This window comes from Hippocampus bargibanti, linkage group LG01, assembly GCF_051943395.1.
Source record: "Hippocampus bargibanti isolate YZ-2025 linkage group LG01, ASM5194339v1, whole genome shotgun sequence".
In the NCBI taxonomy this organism is placed as follows: Eukaryota; Metazoa; Chordata; class Actinopteri; order Syngnathiformes; family Syngnathidae; genus Hippocampus; species Hippocampus bargibanti.
Window position 1 is genome coordinate 25271313 of NC_142734.1, and position 16104 is coordinate 25287416.

Consider the following 16104-nt stretch of genomic DNA (forward strand, 5'->3'; position numbering starts at 1 on the left):
CGGTGCTGTTGGACAGTCTGCGGCTGGATGGATACATGGCTTGAGGAGCCCGCGATAAGAAGGAAGGAGCATCAGCGCAGAGCGCCAATGCGTATGTGGAATTGTCGCGGGATGGAATTGAAGCTGATTTATGTGGGACAGGAGATGTGAGACAATCTCTTTTCGTCAATGGATGCTACAGCTGCGTGTTTGCTTTCAACATTTAGCTTGTAGTCGACGTGCACATTCCACCATGATGTCCCTGATCCACTGGTGAAGAGACGCTTTGATCCTCTCCTCTTTCATCTGGAACTGCTTTATGTAACAAAGCGGGTACAGAAAGTGCTTAAGAATGAATGTCTCTCTGTGTCTTTGTGTTGTCATGTTATTTGTTATTTAGTTTTTTTTTTGTTCTTTTGACTTCAAGACGGCGCCACGAGAGTGGCTGCCTTTCGAGCAGCTCCTGTGTTTTGCTTTTCTACTTTCATTTCTTTCATAACTTTGCTGCTGTGAAATGTAAATTTCTCCACTGCGAGACTAATAAAGGCCAATCCAATTGTCCTGACTTATGATCAGCTTCACGACTGGCCTGATTGCCCCATTTGCTCTGGTATCACGTCATCAGCATAACTGAGCCGATGTGGTAACAGTCTCAGAAGCCGATGTGGTAACAGTCTCAGAAGTGTGTTGTAAGCACGATCCGAATGAAACCTCACACCACCATGGCAATTTAATGAAGGGTTTTGCTGTTTCACCTCAAACACTTTCAGTTTTTAGAAGATATCTTGACAGTCCTGACCTGTATGGGGGACATTTGAGCATAACCCCTCCAGCTGAAGCCGGGGAATTCCACGGGGTCGTAGCCGAAGCGGACCGGCCGGCCATCCAACATGGTGCCCTCTTCCACCTCAAACTTGAGGTGATGAAGGTCCGGAAAATAATGATTGACAGCAGCTCTGCACAAAGGTCACATGACAATTGTATGTTATTTATTATTGTATCGTTTTTTTTCTATGCTTGCTAGCTGGCTATCTAGCTAGCTACTGTATTTATTAGCTATATAGCTAGCTATATATATATATATATATATATATATATATATATAGCTATTAGTTATCTATTAGTTATGTTTGTATTTGCTAGGTATTAGCTATCAATTTGCTAGCTAGCTTGATATCTATCTGAGTTACTTCTGGGTTGAGTGAACGCTGGCGCGTGTGGCTACCGCTGCTCACCCACAGGAAAAAAACGTATCCTGTGACTGTAAAGTGACCTTGAGAGTTTTGAAAGGTGGTTAGAAAGGAAATATATTATTATTAGTAGTAGTATTATTAGCTAACTATCTATTTGCTATTTATTATCTATTAGCTATCTATTTGCTATTTATTATCTATTAGCTATCTGTTGTCTGTCTGTCTGGATAGCTAGCTAGCTATTAGCTGTCTAGCTCACTGGATAGCTATCTAGCTGACTAGCTATTAGCTATATGGTTATTAGCTAGCTGGTTATTTGAGTTATTCCGGGTTGAGTGAACGCTGGTGCGTGTGTCTGCGCTGCTCACCCACAGAAAACTTAGCCTGCGACTGTAAAGTACCTTGAGAGTTTTGAAAGGCACTTAGAAATCAAATGGATTATTATTATTAATTGGAATTGAATTCAGCCGAGCGGGGAAAATGCGAACTGCTCTACGATTTGAGAAGGTGTGGTGTTCTTTCGACTCACAAGTTGCACTTGGGTCCGCGTACATTGGGTCGACAGTGACAGTGGCCGTCTTGTTCGTCGCAGGATTGACCTTCTGAGCCACCGATGTCACACCGACACCCTGCATGCACAACACGGTAGCCGTTATGGAAAGTTCAAAGGCTTGCTTATCTGACCTGACTTCAAATTATAGACATTGAGACTTGAGTGCAGACATTTTTCACACTTCCTTGTACTTCGGTGCTGTACATTTGCGTCTGCCCCAAAAATAGTACAGGTAACATCCGAGTTATGACCGGGTTCTGTTCCGACAAAACGGTCGTAAGTCAAACGGTCGTAAGTCAAATTGTCATAAGTCAAATGGTCGTTAGTTGAAATCCATTCAAAATGGCCGATGTAACATTTACACGATAGGATAGTATACAAAGTACTACAGGAGATGTTGTGGAGACAGTATGTGTACTGTATAACTACTGTACTGAGTGTCGTCACGCAGTAGATTGCTATGCGAGTGTGTGGCATGCTGGCTGGCCAATATTGTAGTACGCGTTGCCGGCTGCTTGCGCGTTGCGGTGCTTGGCGTAGAATAAAAAAAAAAAAAAAAAGGGGAGGTCTGGTGGTCGTAAGTACGGGTGGCGGTAATTCGCGCCGGTCGTGACTCAGATGTTACCCGTATTTAAAATAATATTTGCGGATCAAATTCAAAATCATTGTCCAGTTTAAGACCCAAGTTTCACACTATTGACTTGAGTGAGATATATATCATACCTGAAAACCTTGGCTAATAGATGCTCGTATAAATGATGACAATTCCCGTATAAAAGTTTTTGATAGAGTGTTTATGCACATTAGTAAACATATTACGTTATTTCATGTTTAGATTAGTAAACACATGTTATTTCATGTTTAGCTTAGTATACATTATGATTAGTGCACGTTTAATCTCAGCCTAATTTAGTTAAATAAAATTATCAGTCTTATTAGTTCAATAGTCGTTGCAAAGAAGCAACAGCTCCAACGACAATCTAAGACCCTCCCAACACTGAGTTGTTCGTAACCGATTGGACGGGAAAGATCGATTTGTCCACAACTGATTGGACAACAGATCGCCACTGTGTATGTTTAAAAACTTGTCAGAGCGGGAGCTCGTTCTCTTTGTTCTATCTTTGTCCGTGTGCTCATGTCTTCGTCCCACCGAGACGAGAAGTGCTTTTTCTGTCTCATTAGAATAAAGTAGTTTTTTGTTCACCATCTATCGTCGTTGCTGATATTTTTATCAAGTGAACTTCTGACAATACCGAACCAGGAAAGACGAACAAGAATTTAAACCGAACAGTTTTCATACACCGGACATGATTTGAAATGATAAAAAAACGCTAACAATGCCGGATTAATATTAATGAATTAACTAGCTGGCTACCTAGCTAGCTACCTGGGTATCTAGCTATCTATCTATTTGCTATCTATCTAGCTAGCTGGCTCTCTAGTTAGCAATCGACTGTATTAGCTATGTATAGCTAGCTAGGTAGCTTTCTATCTATTTCAGTTACTTCCGGGTTGACTGAACGCTGGCGCATGTGGCTAACGCTGCTCACCCACAGAAATTTTTTATCCTGTGACTGTAAAGTGAGCTTGAGAGTTTTGAAAGGCGCTTGGACATGAAATGTATTATTGTTATTATTATAATTGTTGTTGCTGTTATTGTTATTCACTATCTATTAGCTAGCTAGCTTTCTATCTATTTGAGTTACTTCCGGGTTGAGTGAACACTGGTGCATGTGGCTAACACTGCTCACCCACAGAAAACTTTATCCTGAGACTGTAAAGTGACCTTGAGAGTTTTGAAAGGTGCTTATAAAATGTATTATTATTAAGATTATTATAAGGAGCCAAAGGGCCCAGGTCTACAGGATGAGATGGACATGGGCCACTGGGACCAAACAGGATCAGGTCTGAGTTCTTTTTATTGAAGTTGAAGACGTTTGATGCCTGGATGAGAAACAACTCACCTTGGCAGCCAAAGTAGTTGTGCTCCTGTAGGTTGTAGAAGCCATCTTTGCATGTGGAGCAGGTGCTACCGCAGATGTTCGCTTTGCAGTGACACTGACCGCTGTCCTGCGGGTTTTACAAGTTGAAAATTCAGATCAAGAAATTCACGTCAAAGGTTGCACACAAATAATAATAATAATCATACATTTGATTTCTAAGCACCTTTTAAAAATCTCAAGGTCACTTCACAGTGACAGGATAAGTTCACTCAACCCGGAAGTAAGTCAAATAGATAGAAAGCTAGTTAGCTCCCCAATCGATAGCCAACAGATAGCTAGCTAGATAGCCACCCAGATAGCTAATAGATAGCTAGCTAGATAGCAAATAGACAATAATAATAATCATAATAATAAAATTCCACCATGACATCCCTGATCCACTGCTGAAAAGGACGATTTGATCCTCTCCTCTTTCATCTAGAACTGCTTCATGTCACAAAGAGGGCACAGCAAGTGCTGAAGAATGAATGACTCTCTGTGTCTTTGTGTTGTCATATTATTTGTTTTTGTGTCTGTTTTTTTTATTTACTTTATGTTACTTCCAGGTTGAGTGAACGCTGGCGCATGTGGCTGCCGCTGCTCACCCGTAGAAAAAATATACTGTGATGTGTCCTTGACAGTTTTGAAAGGCGCTTAGAAATTAAATGTAGTATGATGGGAAACTTTTTTTTCCCAGGCAAGACTGACTTTCTTGATTGAGAGAGTATGTTTTGATTGGATTGGAGCTAGCTAGTTGTGGGACTCATCTATTCGCTATCTAGATAGCGAGCTATTAGATCTCTATCTAGCTATTTGAGTCAGGAAACATATTAGCTATCTAGCTATCTATTAGCTAGCTAGTTATCTTTCTATCTATTTCAGTTATTCTGGGTTGAGTGAATGCTGGCGCGTGTGGCCGCCGCTGCTCACCCGCAATAAAAATATCCTGTGACTGTAAAGTGTCCTTGACAGTTTTGAAAGGCACTTAGAAATCGAATGTATTATGATTATTATTGGGGGAAGAAGCTGTTTAAATGTCAAATCCAGCAGACATTTATTTAAACAGCTTCTTCCCCCAAGCCATTAACTCTTTGAACTCTTTCAACAGTAGCCAAAATGGAACTGTATAGTGCCACTTAGCAGTTTTTTTGACGACGATACTAGTGCAGCGTGTTCTACCGGAAACAAATTCCTTGTGTGTTCTACAAACTTGGCAATAAAGATGATTCTGATTCTGATTATTATCTGGCTAGGTATTTGCTATCTCGCTATCTATTCACTATTTAACTGACTGGCTATCTAGCTAGGTATCTGTTGGCTATCTATTAGCTAGCTTTCTATCTATTTGAGTTACTTCCGGGTTGAGTGAACGCTGGCGCGTGTGGCTGCCGCTGCTCATCCAAAGAAAAACTTATCCTGTGACTGTAAAGTGACCGTGAGTTTTGAAAGGCGTTTACAAAGGACATGTATAATTAATTATTATGATTAATAACAATAATAATGCAAATGCAGCGGTCACGACTTCCTCACCTGTGCACACTCAGCAATAGTGCTCAGTGTTCCGGCGATGTTACACTTGCACTCTTGCGCAGAAACACAAACACACAAACACGTCAGGTCCCTGCGACGAGTCGGGTTGGTTGGAAGTCTCGAAAAGATCTTACTTGTGCAACCATCAACAGTGTCGGATGACAAGTTCCAGTAAAGAGCTTTACAGCGGTCGCAGGCCACGCCGTCAACGCCGTCGCGACACTCGCATTGGCCCTGAGAGGACCAAAAACACTGTCACCGTTCCGTTTATGGCCAATGGGTGGCGCTGTAGGACATAGCCTGCAGCTGCACATCCTTTTCTCATCCGCCATTACAAAGCCTTCCACTCCACCAAGTGCAACAATGTGTTCACTTCAGTGCCAGGGTTTTTGCCATTGTCACTCCAATTCCAGGAGCCGCAGAATTGGATTGGATTGGATTTGCCTTTATTAGTCTCACAGTGTAGAAATTTACATTTCACAGCAGCAAAGTGATGAAAGGAATGAAAGTAGAAAAACAAAATACATGAGCTGCTGGAAAGGCAGGCACCCTCGCGGCGCTGTCTTGAAGTCAAAAGAACAATACAGTGAGAAATTGACTTACAAACTTAATTAGTTCCCAGACAGAGTGTGTTAGGCGAAAAGTGTGTATCCCAAAAAATAATTTCCCATAGGAAACCATTAAAATGAGAATAATCCATTCCCAGCTCCGCATAAAACATAATGTTCTACTTTCTAATTTTCTAAGCCTTAAGATTACACAAAATATACCTTATTCTATGTATAATAAATGTGCTATTGTATTATAATTAAAGAAATAAACTGTACTGTATAATGAAGTGGTTTTATTGACCTTTGTTATGGTCGTTGATGGCTTGATGGAATGCAGTTGTCACATCCTGATTGGCGCCTGGTGCGCGCCCCTCCCCTCCCTGCTCTCCGGGCTCACTCACCTGATTCCAATCCCATTGATTGTGCCTTCTGGCTATAAAAGCCACCCAGTTCCGCTCGGTTTTTGCTGGTGTATTCATCTACTCGTGACCCTCTCAACCCGCAGTACGCAGGTTGGTCCCGCTCGGCTATCCTTTCTCTCTGTTCGGTTGCCTTACCTTCTGTTTTGCCCTGCATGTCTCAGTAAAAACCCTTTTTGAACTACTCTGCCTCCATCGAGTATTTTGGTTCCAGTTCCCTTCTTTTTTTCGTCCACCGAGATCTGTTACTTCCCCTCGTGCTGACGTGACATAATACACCGGCCAAATATGGAACCCGCCGATGGAGACAAGTTCTTGTCCGTCTTAGCCCATCAGGCAGAGCGTTCGAGCCAGCTGGCACAAGCAGTTGCGGAGATCTGCCATACCGTGTCCTTCCTGGCTCATTGCTAAGAAGGGGTTGAGACACGCCTCGCTACCCTGACGGAACACGTTCGGCCGCTCGGAGTATTCCATCGCCTTCCTCATCCTGGCTGCCCGGAGTGGCTACAACGATCGGGCACTGAGTGTTTCATCGCGAACTAAGCGCCCCTCTCAAAGACGAGTTGACCACCTGCAACACTGGCACCACCCTCAGCGAGATGATCGATGTAGTCATCTGCTTGGACCATCGTCTCCGGGAGAGGCAGCGGGAGCAAGGCACCCAGCGGACCAGCGAACATGGAAGCAAGCAGCAGACGACCACACCCAGCGGCAACGAGCAGGCGCGACGCCAGGAGGGGTCCCCAGAACCGATGCAGATGGGGAGCGGGAGTGATTGTGCCAACCGCGGGAGTCGTCGCACTCAAGGGCCTCCGCCAAAGACCTCCAGCACCTGTAAGTCCCTGTCTAAACGGCGACCGCTGCGCCCGTCGGAGGCGTCGAGGACGGAGCCCGTCACGCGGTTGGAGTTTGACGGCGAATTAATTGGCCCGTCCAATTCCCAAGCTATACGGGCGTTAGTGGATTCAGGGGCGGACGGGTGCTTTATCGACCCCCAACTGGCAGCGTCATTGGGTTGCGGCATCGAGGAACTTAAAATCCCCAAGGAGATTCTCGACCTTGACGGCCGACTTTTAGCCGGGGTAAAACGAGTCACCGCACCACTCAAACTCCGGCTGTCGGGCAACCATGTCGAACATGGGCGGTTTTTGCTCATGCCCTCCCGCAACGTGCCACTCGTGCTGGGCCTCCCCTGGCTCAGCACCCATGACCCTTCCATATCGTGGGAGGGTCCCACCATACAGGGTTGGAGCCCCTACTGTTACGCTAACTGTCTGCGGTCGGCTACGGCAGGGCGAGACCCCTCCCGTGGCGGCTCGCCCAAAGAGATCTGTCTCGAGGGCGTGCCGCGTTGTTACCACGATCTGCAGGAGGCATTCAGCACAATCCCTGCCACCCCACCGACCGTATGACTGTACCATAGAACTGCAGCCAGGGGCTCCACGACCGGACTCTCGACTATACCACATTTCGCACCCGGAAAAAGAAGCCCTGCGCACATACATTGACTCTTCCCTCGCGGCGGAACACATCCGACACTCGCGTTCTCCGCTCGGTGCGGGGTTCTTCTTTATTGAAAAGAAATATAAGTCCCCGCATCCGTGTGTTGATTACCGGGGTCTGAACGACATCACCATCCGCAACAAATCCCCTCTCCCCATCACGAATTCAGCCTTCGCGCCCCCCCAATCGGCCACCGTATTCACTAAGGTGGATTTGCGTAGCATTTTCAATACCTGGTGATGCCGTGCGGACTCACCAACGCTCCCGCCGTATTTCAAAGCCTCATCAATGATGTGCTCAGGGATTTCCTCAACGTATTTGTCTTTGTTTATTTGGACGATATCCTGATCTTCTCTTAATCCGCAGAAGAACACCGGCAGCATGTCCGACCTGAAGGCAGAGTGTGCGAGTTCCACGTCCGCTATCTGTCTTTCCTAGGGTTCATCGTGGAGCAGGGGCAACTTCGGGCCGATCCCGCCAAGACCAAAGCGGTGGTAGAATGGCCAACCCCCAAGACGCGCAAACAACACGATTTTTGGGGTTTGCCAACTTCTACCGCCGCTTCATCCGCGGTTATAGTCAGAAGGCACTTCCCCTAACCAGTCTTTCTTCCACCAAGGTTCCCTTTAGGTGGACACCCGCCGCGGAGGGGGCGTCTAACCACCTCCGACGCGCGTTCACTAGCCCTCCTGTTTTACGCCACCCCGACCACGCGCGGACGCGGAGTCCGTGGTGGGGGGCGGTATTATCCCAGCGCTCCCCGTCCAACCAGAAGCTCCACCCATGCGCCTTCTTCTCCCACCGTCTCAGCCCTGCGGAAGCCAACTGCAATGTGGGGAACCGGGAACTGCTGGCGGTTATCCTGGTGCTGCAAGAATGGAGAAACTGGCTCGAAGGGGTCAAAAACCCCTTCACTGTCTTCATTGATCACAAAAACCTGGCCGCCATTCGGTCCGCCAAGAGACTTAATTCGCGCCAGGCCCGGTGGGCACTGTTCCTGACGCGCTTTAATTTCACCCTCACCTACTGCCCAGGTTCGCAAAACACCAAACCGGACGCCCTATCTCGCATTCACGAGCCGGCAGAGAAGGAAGAGGTCATCGCCGACATCCTGCCAGCGCAACACATCCTGGGCGTGCTTAGGTGGGAGGTGGAAAAGAGGGTTCAGGAGGCCGAAGGTGGTAACCCGGTTCCCAAGGGTTACCCGGTGGATCGGCTATTCGTCCCCCCCGCACTACGCGCCGAGGTGCTGCACTGACGGAGATTGTTGTCCTTGCACCAAGTGGCCAGGCGGCTGACCTCGTCCCTGTAGGCTGTCTCCTCGTCGTTGTTGATGAGGCCCACCACAGTCGTGTCATCCGCAATCTTTATGAAGAGGTTGGAGCTGGGTGATGATGGTGAGCAGTCGTGCGTGAGCAGAGTGAAGAGGAGGGGGCTCAGCACACACCCCTGGGGGGCCCCTGTGTTCAGCGTGATGGTGCTGGAAGTGTTGTCGCCAACTCTGACTGCCTGTGGTCTCCCCGTCAGGAAGTCCAGCAGCCAGTTGCACAGGGAGGTGCTGATCCCCAGTTTGCTCAGTTTATCGGTGACATAGGAGTCTCTGGTCTCCAGGTGGGTGAGCGCTGTGTGGAGAGCAGTGGAGATGGCATCATCGGTCGAGCGGTTGGGCCGATATGCAAACTGGAAGGGGTCATGGTTGGGGGGGAGGGCAGCCTTGATGTGGTTCATAACTACCCGCTCGAAGCACTTCATGAGGATGGGAGTGAGTGCGACTGGGCGGTAGTCATTGTGGCAGGTGGGGGACGACTTCTTAGGGATCGGGATAATGGTGGTGGCTTTGAGGCACGTGGGCACAACAGCCTGGCTCAGAGATGTGTTGAAGATGTCCGTGAAGACATCTGTGAGCTCCACAGCGCAGTCTCTCAGAACACGGCCAGGAATGCCGTCGGGTCTCGGGCTTTTCGTGGGTTGGTCCCTCTGAGGGATCGCCTCACGCTGTCCTGGGACAGTGTCAGCACCTGTTCGCCGGGAGGTGGTGGGGTCTTCTGTGCTGGAGTGCTGTTGTCTGCCTCGAAGCGGGCGAAGAAGTCGTTCAGCTGATTCAGCAGAGTGGTGGAGTTCTCGCAGGTCTGTGGAGAGGGCTTGTAGTCTGTGATGGTCTGTATCCCACGCCACAGGTTCCTGGTGTCTCTGCTGTCTCTGAAGTGGTTGGCGATCCTCCTGGAGTGCTGTCCCTTGGCCATCCTGATGCCACGTGACAGGTTGGCCCTGGCTGTTCTCAGGCCCAGCTCATCGCCAGCTTTGTAGGCAGCGTTCCGAGCCCTAAGGAGCCTGTGGAATTCACCCGTCAGCCATGGCTTCTGGTTGGCCAGGATGGTGACAGATCTGGTGACAGTCACGTCATCCATGCACTTCCTCGTGTAGGAGGTAACAGAGTCTGTGTACTCTTGGAGGTCGGTGGTGTTGTTGTAGGTGGCCGCTTGTCTGAACATGTTCCAGTCAGTGTTGGAGAAGCAGTCTTTGAGTGCCTCTGACGACCCATCAGGCCACACCCTTATCTGCTTCTTGACTGGTTTGACGACTTTGACAAGTGGCCTTTATGCGGGCATTAAAATGATAGTGGAGTGGTCCGAAGCTCCTAGGTGGGGGAGGGGGTAGGCTTTGTAGGCTCCTTTGTGTGTGGTGAAAACATTGTCCAGAATGTTGTTACCTCTAGTCGGAAAGTTAATGTGTCCATTGAGTTGTGGAAAAACGCTTTTCGGGTTGGCATGGTTGAAATCGCCAGCCAAGATAAGGAAAGCATCTGGGTGGGCTGTCTGTTGCTCGCTGATGTGCTGGTAGAGTTCATTCAATGCCGCTCCTGTTGTTAATTGAGCTCGGGGGGATGTAAACTGCTACCAGCAGTATGGCACTAAATTCCCTCGGCAGGTAGAATGGCTGACATTTTATGACCATAAGCTCCATCAGTGGTGAACAGTGTTTGCATACCACATTAGCGTTGCGGCACCAGGCATCACTGATGTAAACACAGAGTCCCCCGCCGCGAGTCTTCCCCCCCTCGACGAGTGCTCTGTCTGCCCGGAAGCTAGTTAGCTGGGCTAGCTGGATGGCACTGTCCGGTATGCTGTCGGTCAGCCATGTTTCCAGAAACACAAGGGCACAACACTCACCCACGGTCTTGGAAGTCTGATGTAGTCCATTTTATTGTCCAGCGAGCGCACGTTAGCCAGCGTAATGGTAGGGATGGACGGCCGGTGAGGGCTAGCCGCGAGCCTAATGCGGATACCTCCACGCTTTCCCCTCTTCTGTTTCCTCATACAGCGCTTGTGGCGCCTCCACTCTGGGTTGGGTGCAGGAGTGGGGGTAGGTGGAAGAGTGGGGATCAGTGGACGAGCCGACTCTCTGAGCAATCCATGCTTGCGTAGCACTTCTGCTTCAGCTGGTTTAGGTTTTAAAAATTGAACTGCCGATGTCGAGCAGAACCTCACGGGAGTCTATACGCCTCGGGTGTAGCGAGGCAAACGGAGACGGACATTTACACGAGTGAGACAAACATAATAAACACGAAAAAAACCAATTTGCCGGGAGAGAGAGGAGCCGCTGCGTGTGCACGCGCCGCCATCTTGGAAAAAAAATAAAATAAATAATAATACTTATTCGGAGGCGTCGGTTGTCCTTTAATGCTTTAGGTTTAGTATTTCCGGCCCAAACACGCCCTCCAAATGCTCCTGGCCCGGCCCCTCTGTCAAATTTTAGAACCCAATGCGGCCCGCGAGTCAAAAAGTTTGCCCACCCCTGGAATAGAGGATAAAAACAAGTCGGCTGTCATTTTCCTGTTAGAACGGGCTCGTTCGCGAAGGACACTCATTGTGGCGCTCCGTGTGTATCCCGAAAAATAATTTGTATGCCAAGGTAAAATGTTCATAAATGTAACGTTCGTAAACCGAAAAGTTCGTAAGCCAAGGTATTCGTAAACCGAGGTATCACTGTACCTTGAAAAAGATGCAAGTTGGAAGGCATGTGGAGGCCACAAAAAAAGCCGATTCATTGCTTGGAATTGGAATCTACAAAACGATTGAATCTTGACGCTGATAGAATGCGGAAAACTCACCACAGGAAGGGAAACGGCAGAATGAATGGAACCAGCAGGATGACACGTGCCAGCTAAACAGACACACACGCACACACAAACACACGCACATCAACCATCAACCATTTGAGAACATGACTTGTTATCATCAACAATTTATGAGTCAAACGTCAGTTTTTGACCATAATCTTTTCCAGAAATCTGTTGGAAAACCAAAACGACATTTTTATTCCATGTCCATTTTGTTAATCCGTCTAGAAAAGTCTAGTCTAGAAAAAAAGTCTAGAAAAAATACTTTTTTGAAAGCACTTTTGGAATAATTATCCAGCATAAACTGTATCCACACAGAATAATAGGACAGCTCATTTGTAAAATACGACAGCATCCGACTTATGACCGAGTTCTGTTCTGACCAAACGCCCGCAAGTCAAAATGGTCGCAAGTCAAAATCCATTCAAAATGTCGAATAGAGACTCGGTGGCTAAATGACAGGAAAACTCCCCCCGTCTGGTGCCATCACATGGTCGATTGCTGTGCGAGAGTGAGTTACTGGTTGGCCAAAATTGTTGTACGTGTTGCCGGCCTGTTAGCGCGTAGCGATGCCAGGCGTAGAATTAACATTTTAAAAGTAGGGTCTGGAGGTCGTGGTCGTAAGTATGGGTGGTCATAAATCAAGCTGGTTATAAGTCGGATGTTACCTGTATAAAACCAACTAATGTGTTTTTTTCACCAATTTTATCATTGTAACATAAAAACATTCTCTGTCTGTCTGTCACGGGTCGTGTTGGCACCTATGCCAGCTGTCTTTGGGCAGTCGGCGGGGGACATCCTGGACCGGTCGCTAACCAATCACAGGGCATGCTAACATCCTCTGCTAGCTTTCAAGTCATACTCTTCAGGGCCAATGCTAGGATCGTTTTTTTCCCCAAATCTTTCTGCTATCTTGGCCCAGACTGCCTCCTGCTGTGTGATGTGCTCCCTATTACAAGTAGCAGTCAAGAGGCCAGCAGCAGCATTCAGGATCATCTGGAGACGCTTCATGGAGGATTGGCTGACTCCAAAGTCAAGCGCATCAGTCATCCAGCCCAGATGTGACAAAAACTTACATTAGCTGGCTATCGATTACCTATCTAGTAGTAATCTAGCTAGCTATCTGGCGATCTATTAGCTATCTATCCAGCTGGCTGAAAGGCTAATAGCTGGGTATATTTTAGCTATCTAGCTATCTGGCTATCTATTAGCCACCTATCCAGCTCGCTGGAAGGCTAATAGCTGGCTATCCGTTAGCTATCCAGCTGGCTGGCTATCTATTAGCTATCTATCCAGCTGGCTGGCTATCTATTGGATGCCTATTGGCTAGCTAGTTGGCTGGCTGTCTATTAGCTATCTATTAGCTAGCTAGCTGGCTATCTGTTAGATATATATCCGGCTGTAAAGCTATCTATTAGCTAGTAGGGTGGCTGTCTATTAGCTATCAAATGACTAGCTAGCTATTAGCTGGCTATCTGTTAGCTAGCTAGCTAGCGGGCTGGCTATGTATTTGCTATCTAGTAGTTAGCTAGTTTTTTATCTATATGAGTTAATTCCGAGTTGAGTGAACACTGGTGCGTGTGGCTGCCGCTGCTCACCCACAGAAAAACTGAACCAGTGACTGTGAAGTGACCTTGAGAGTTTTGAAAGGCACTTAGAAATTAAATGTATTATTATTATAAAAACATCAGCGACTGCTTCAAGGTTCTCGAACTTTTGATTTTAGCCAACTGCCTGAGATGAAAGACGTTGGACTGAACAACAATGCCAATTTGTGGGTGAAGTCAGGCCAGGGTCCAGTTTAAGAGCCAAAACCCACTCAATGCAGCCAACTGCGCCCCCCCCCCCCCCCCCCCCCCCCCCGGGTTCCCTTTGTGAGCAACAGGTAGCATTGTGGTGCTCCCTCCACCTGCAGATGCACACCTGTTGCTCATTAGTGGCTTCCAAGGACTCTGTTATGGCACGGCAATGCCAATAACTTACAAGGGAGACCAGACACTAGTTGGTTGTAGGAAAATAAAGAATTTTTTTGACCAATCCAAAGAACCACACGGCCAAAGGTCTGGTCTTGGCAGGCAGATGAGAGAGCGAGTGAGCCCGGAGCAGCCCCTTTTGTAGGCTGCCCAGGATCCAGATGTGTCTCATCAGCAATTCGCAGGATCCATGTGGCCTCCAAAGGGAAGGAGGGAAGAACAGGAATGAATGAACTACTCTCCCCCACATCACTGACCTCTACAGGAGGGCGGATCACGTAACAATCCTGCCCGGAACAGGGTGGGCTCATTGTGCTCGTGTGGTTCTGTTTTGGTTCTGTGCCTGCAAGTTTTTGGAGTCCATTTGCTACTTGGATTGCTTTGGTTAGGGGTTATGGTTAGGGTCAGACTCTTGCCCAGACAGGATGGGCTCATTGTGCACTTGTGGTTCTGTGCCTGCAAGTTTTTGGAGTCCATTTGCTACTTGGATTGCTTGGGTTAGGGGTTAGGGTCAGACTCCAGCTCGGAACAGGGAGGGCTCATTGTGCTCTTGTGGTTCTGTTGTGGTTCTGTGCCTGCAAGTTTTTGGAGTCCATTTGCTACTTGGATTGCTTAGGTTAGGGGTTAGAGTCAGACTCCCGCCCAGGACGGGGTGGGCTCATTGTGCTCCTGTTGTGGTTCTGTGCCTGCAAGTTTTTGGAGTCCATTTGCTACTTGGGTTGCTAAGGTTAGGGGTTAGGGTTAGGGTCAGACTCCTGCCCAGACAGGGTGGGCTCATTGTGCTCCTGTTGTGGTTCTGTGCCTGCAAGTTTTTGGAGTCCATTTGCTACTTGGATTGCTTAAGGTTAGGGGTTAGGGTAAGGGTTTGGGTCAGACTCCCGCCTGGAACAGAGTGGGCTCATTGTGGTCTTGTGGTTCTGTTGTGATTCTGTGCCTGCCAGTTTTTAAAGTCCATTTGCTACTAGGATTGCCTAGGGTTTGGGTTAGGGTCAGACTCCCGCCCAGAACAGGGTGAGCTCATCATGCACTTGTGGTTCTGTTTTGGTTCTGTGCCTGCAAGTTTTTGGAGTCCATTTGCTACTTGGACAGCTTAGGGTTAGGGGTTAGGGCTAGGGTCAGACTCCCGCTCGGAACAGCTTATTGTGCTCTTGTGGTTCTGTTGTGGTCCTGTGCCGGCAGGTTTGGATTCCTTGCTCTTTGCTACTTGGATTGCTTTTTGTTTGTTTTGGATGGATTTCTCTGTTTTCCATCCTATATTTTTTTTTCAAGTTGACGGGTCTCCTCCCTTGCCTGCTTTTTTGTGGGTCCTCCAGGACCACATCGCAAATGACACAGAAGCAAACAGCAAGTCTCAGCGTTTACCTTGACAGTTGGGGAAGCCGTAAGTGTCGCGAGCACAGCTGTCGCAGCGCAGGCCGGCAATATTGTGCCGACACACACACTGACCGCTCGCCTGATCGCAGCTGTCAGAACGGGAACCTTCTGTGGAACACTGGCATGCTGAAAAAACACACATAAAACACAGCTTTGAGGATATCAATAAAAAAATACGAAACTTGTATCGAAACTTGTCCCAAGACTGACGTGTGCAGCTGGGGTAGCCATAGTAACCGGGAGCACAGTGGTGGCACAAAGCTCCGCCGTAGTTGGGGCGGCAGTGGCATTGCCCCGACGCCGCGCAGCTGGCGTCGTACGAGGTGCGAAGGTCACACGTGCACGCTGCAACGACAAAGTCAACACTTGATTTGGGACACCTCCACATATCCAGGCGTCCATCTAGCCACATCTAGGCATGTCCTGCGTTTACTCGACTTTGTCAGCGGAGGTCCATGGACCAAGACAGAGGTGGGCTAATGACGGCCCGCGTTGCTCTTTTTCATTTATAAGCGCGTTTCAAAATTCTGAAGGTGACTTTGCAGTCACATGATAAATTTTACTGTGGGTGAGCAGCGGCAGCCACACGCGCCAGCGTTCGCTCAACCCGGAATAACTCAAATAGATAGAAACCTAGCTAGATAGCTAATACATAGCTAATACAGTAGATAGCGAACTAGACAGTTAAATGCTGTGCTGCTGTGAAATGTAAATTTCTCCACTGTGAGACTAATAAAGGCATATCCAATATCCAATCCAATAATACTTTAGATAGCGAGCTAGGTAGACAGCTAGCTAGCTAGATAGCTAATAGATGGCTAATGGATAGGAAATAGGTAGCTAGATGCCCAGATAGTAATTCGTAAATTTTAATCTGGCATTGTTAGCGTTTTTTATCATTTCAAATAATATGTATGTATAGGGTAA

General features: G+C 47.8%; 1 protein-coding gene across 1 annotated transcript in view; it reads right to left on the reverse strand.

Moving 5' to 3' along the window:
• lama5 (laminin, alpha 5) overlaps positions 1–16104 on the reverse strand; it is a 223022-nt gene that overhangs the window by 143468 nt on the left and 63450 nt on the right. Inside the window, exons 15-22 of the mRNA XM_089015936.1 lie at positions 15388–15522; positions 15166–15303; positions 11822–11874; positions 5372–5471; positions 5238–5290; positions 3690–3795; positions 1702–1801; positions 779–935 (exon numbers count right to left, since the gene is read on the reverse strand). Coding sequence (XP_088872062.1) covers positions 779–935; positions 1702–1801; positions 3690–3795; positions 5238–5290; positions 5372–5471; positions 11822–11874; positions 15166–15303; positions 15388–15522 — 842 coding nt within the window. The remainder of the gene's footprint in view (positions 1–778; positions 936–1701; positions 1802–3689; positions 3796–5237; positions 5291–5371; positions 5472–11821; positions 11875–15165; positions 15304–15387; positions 15523–16104) is intronic.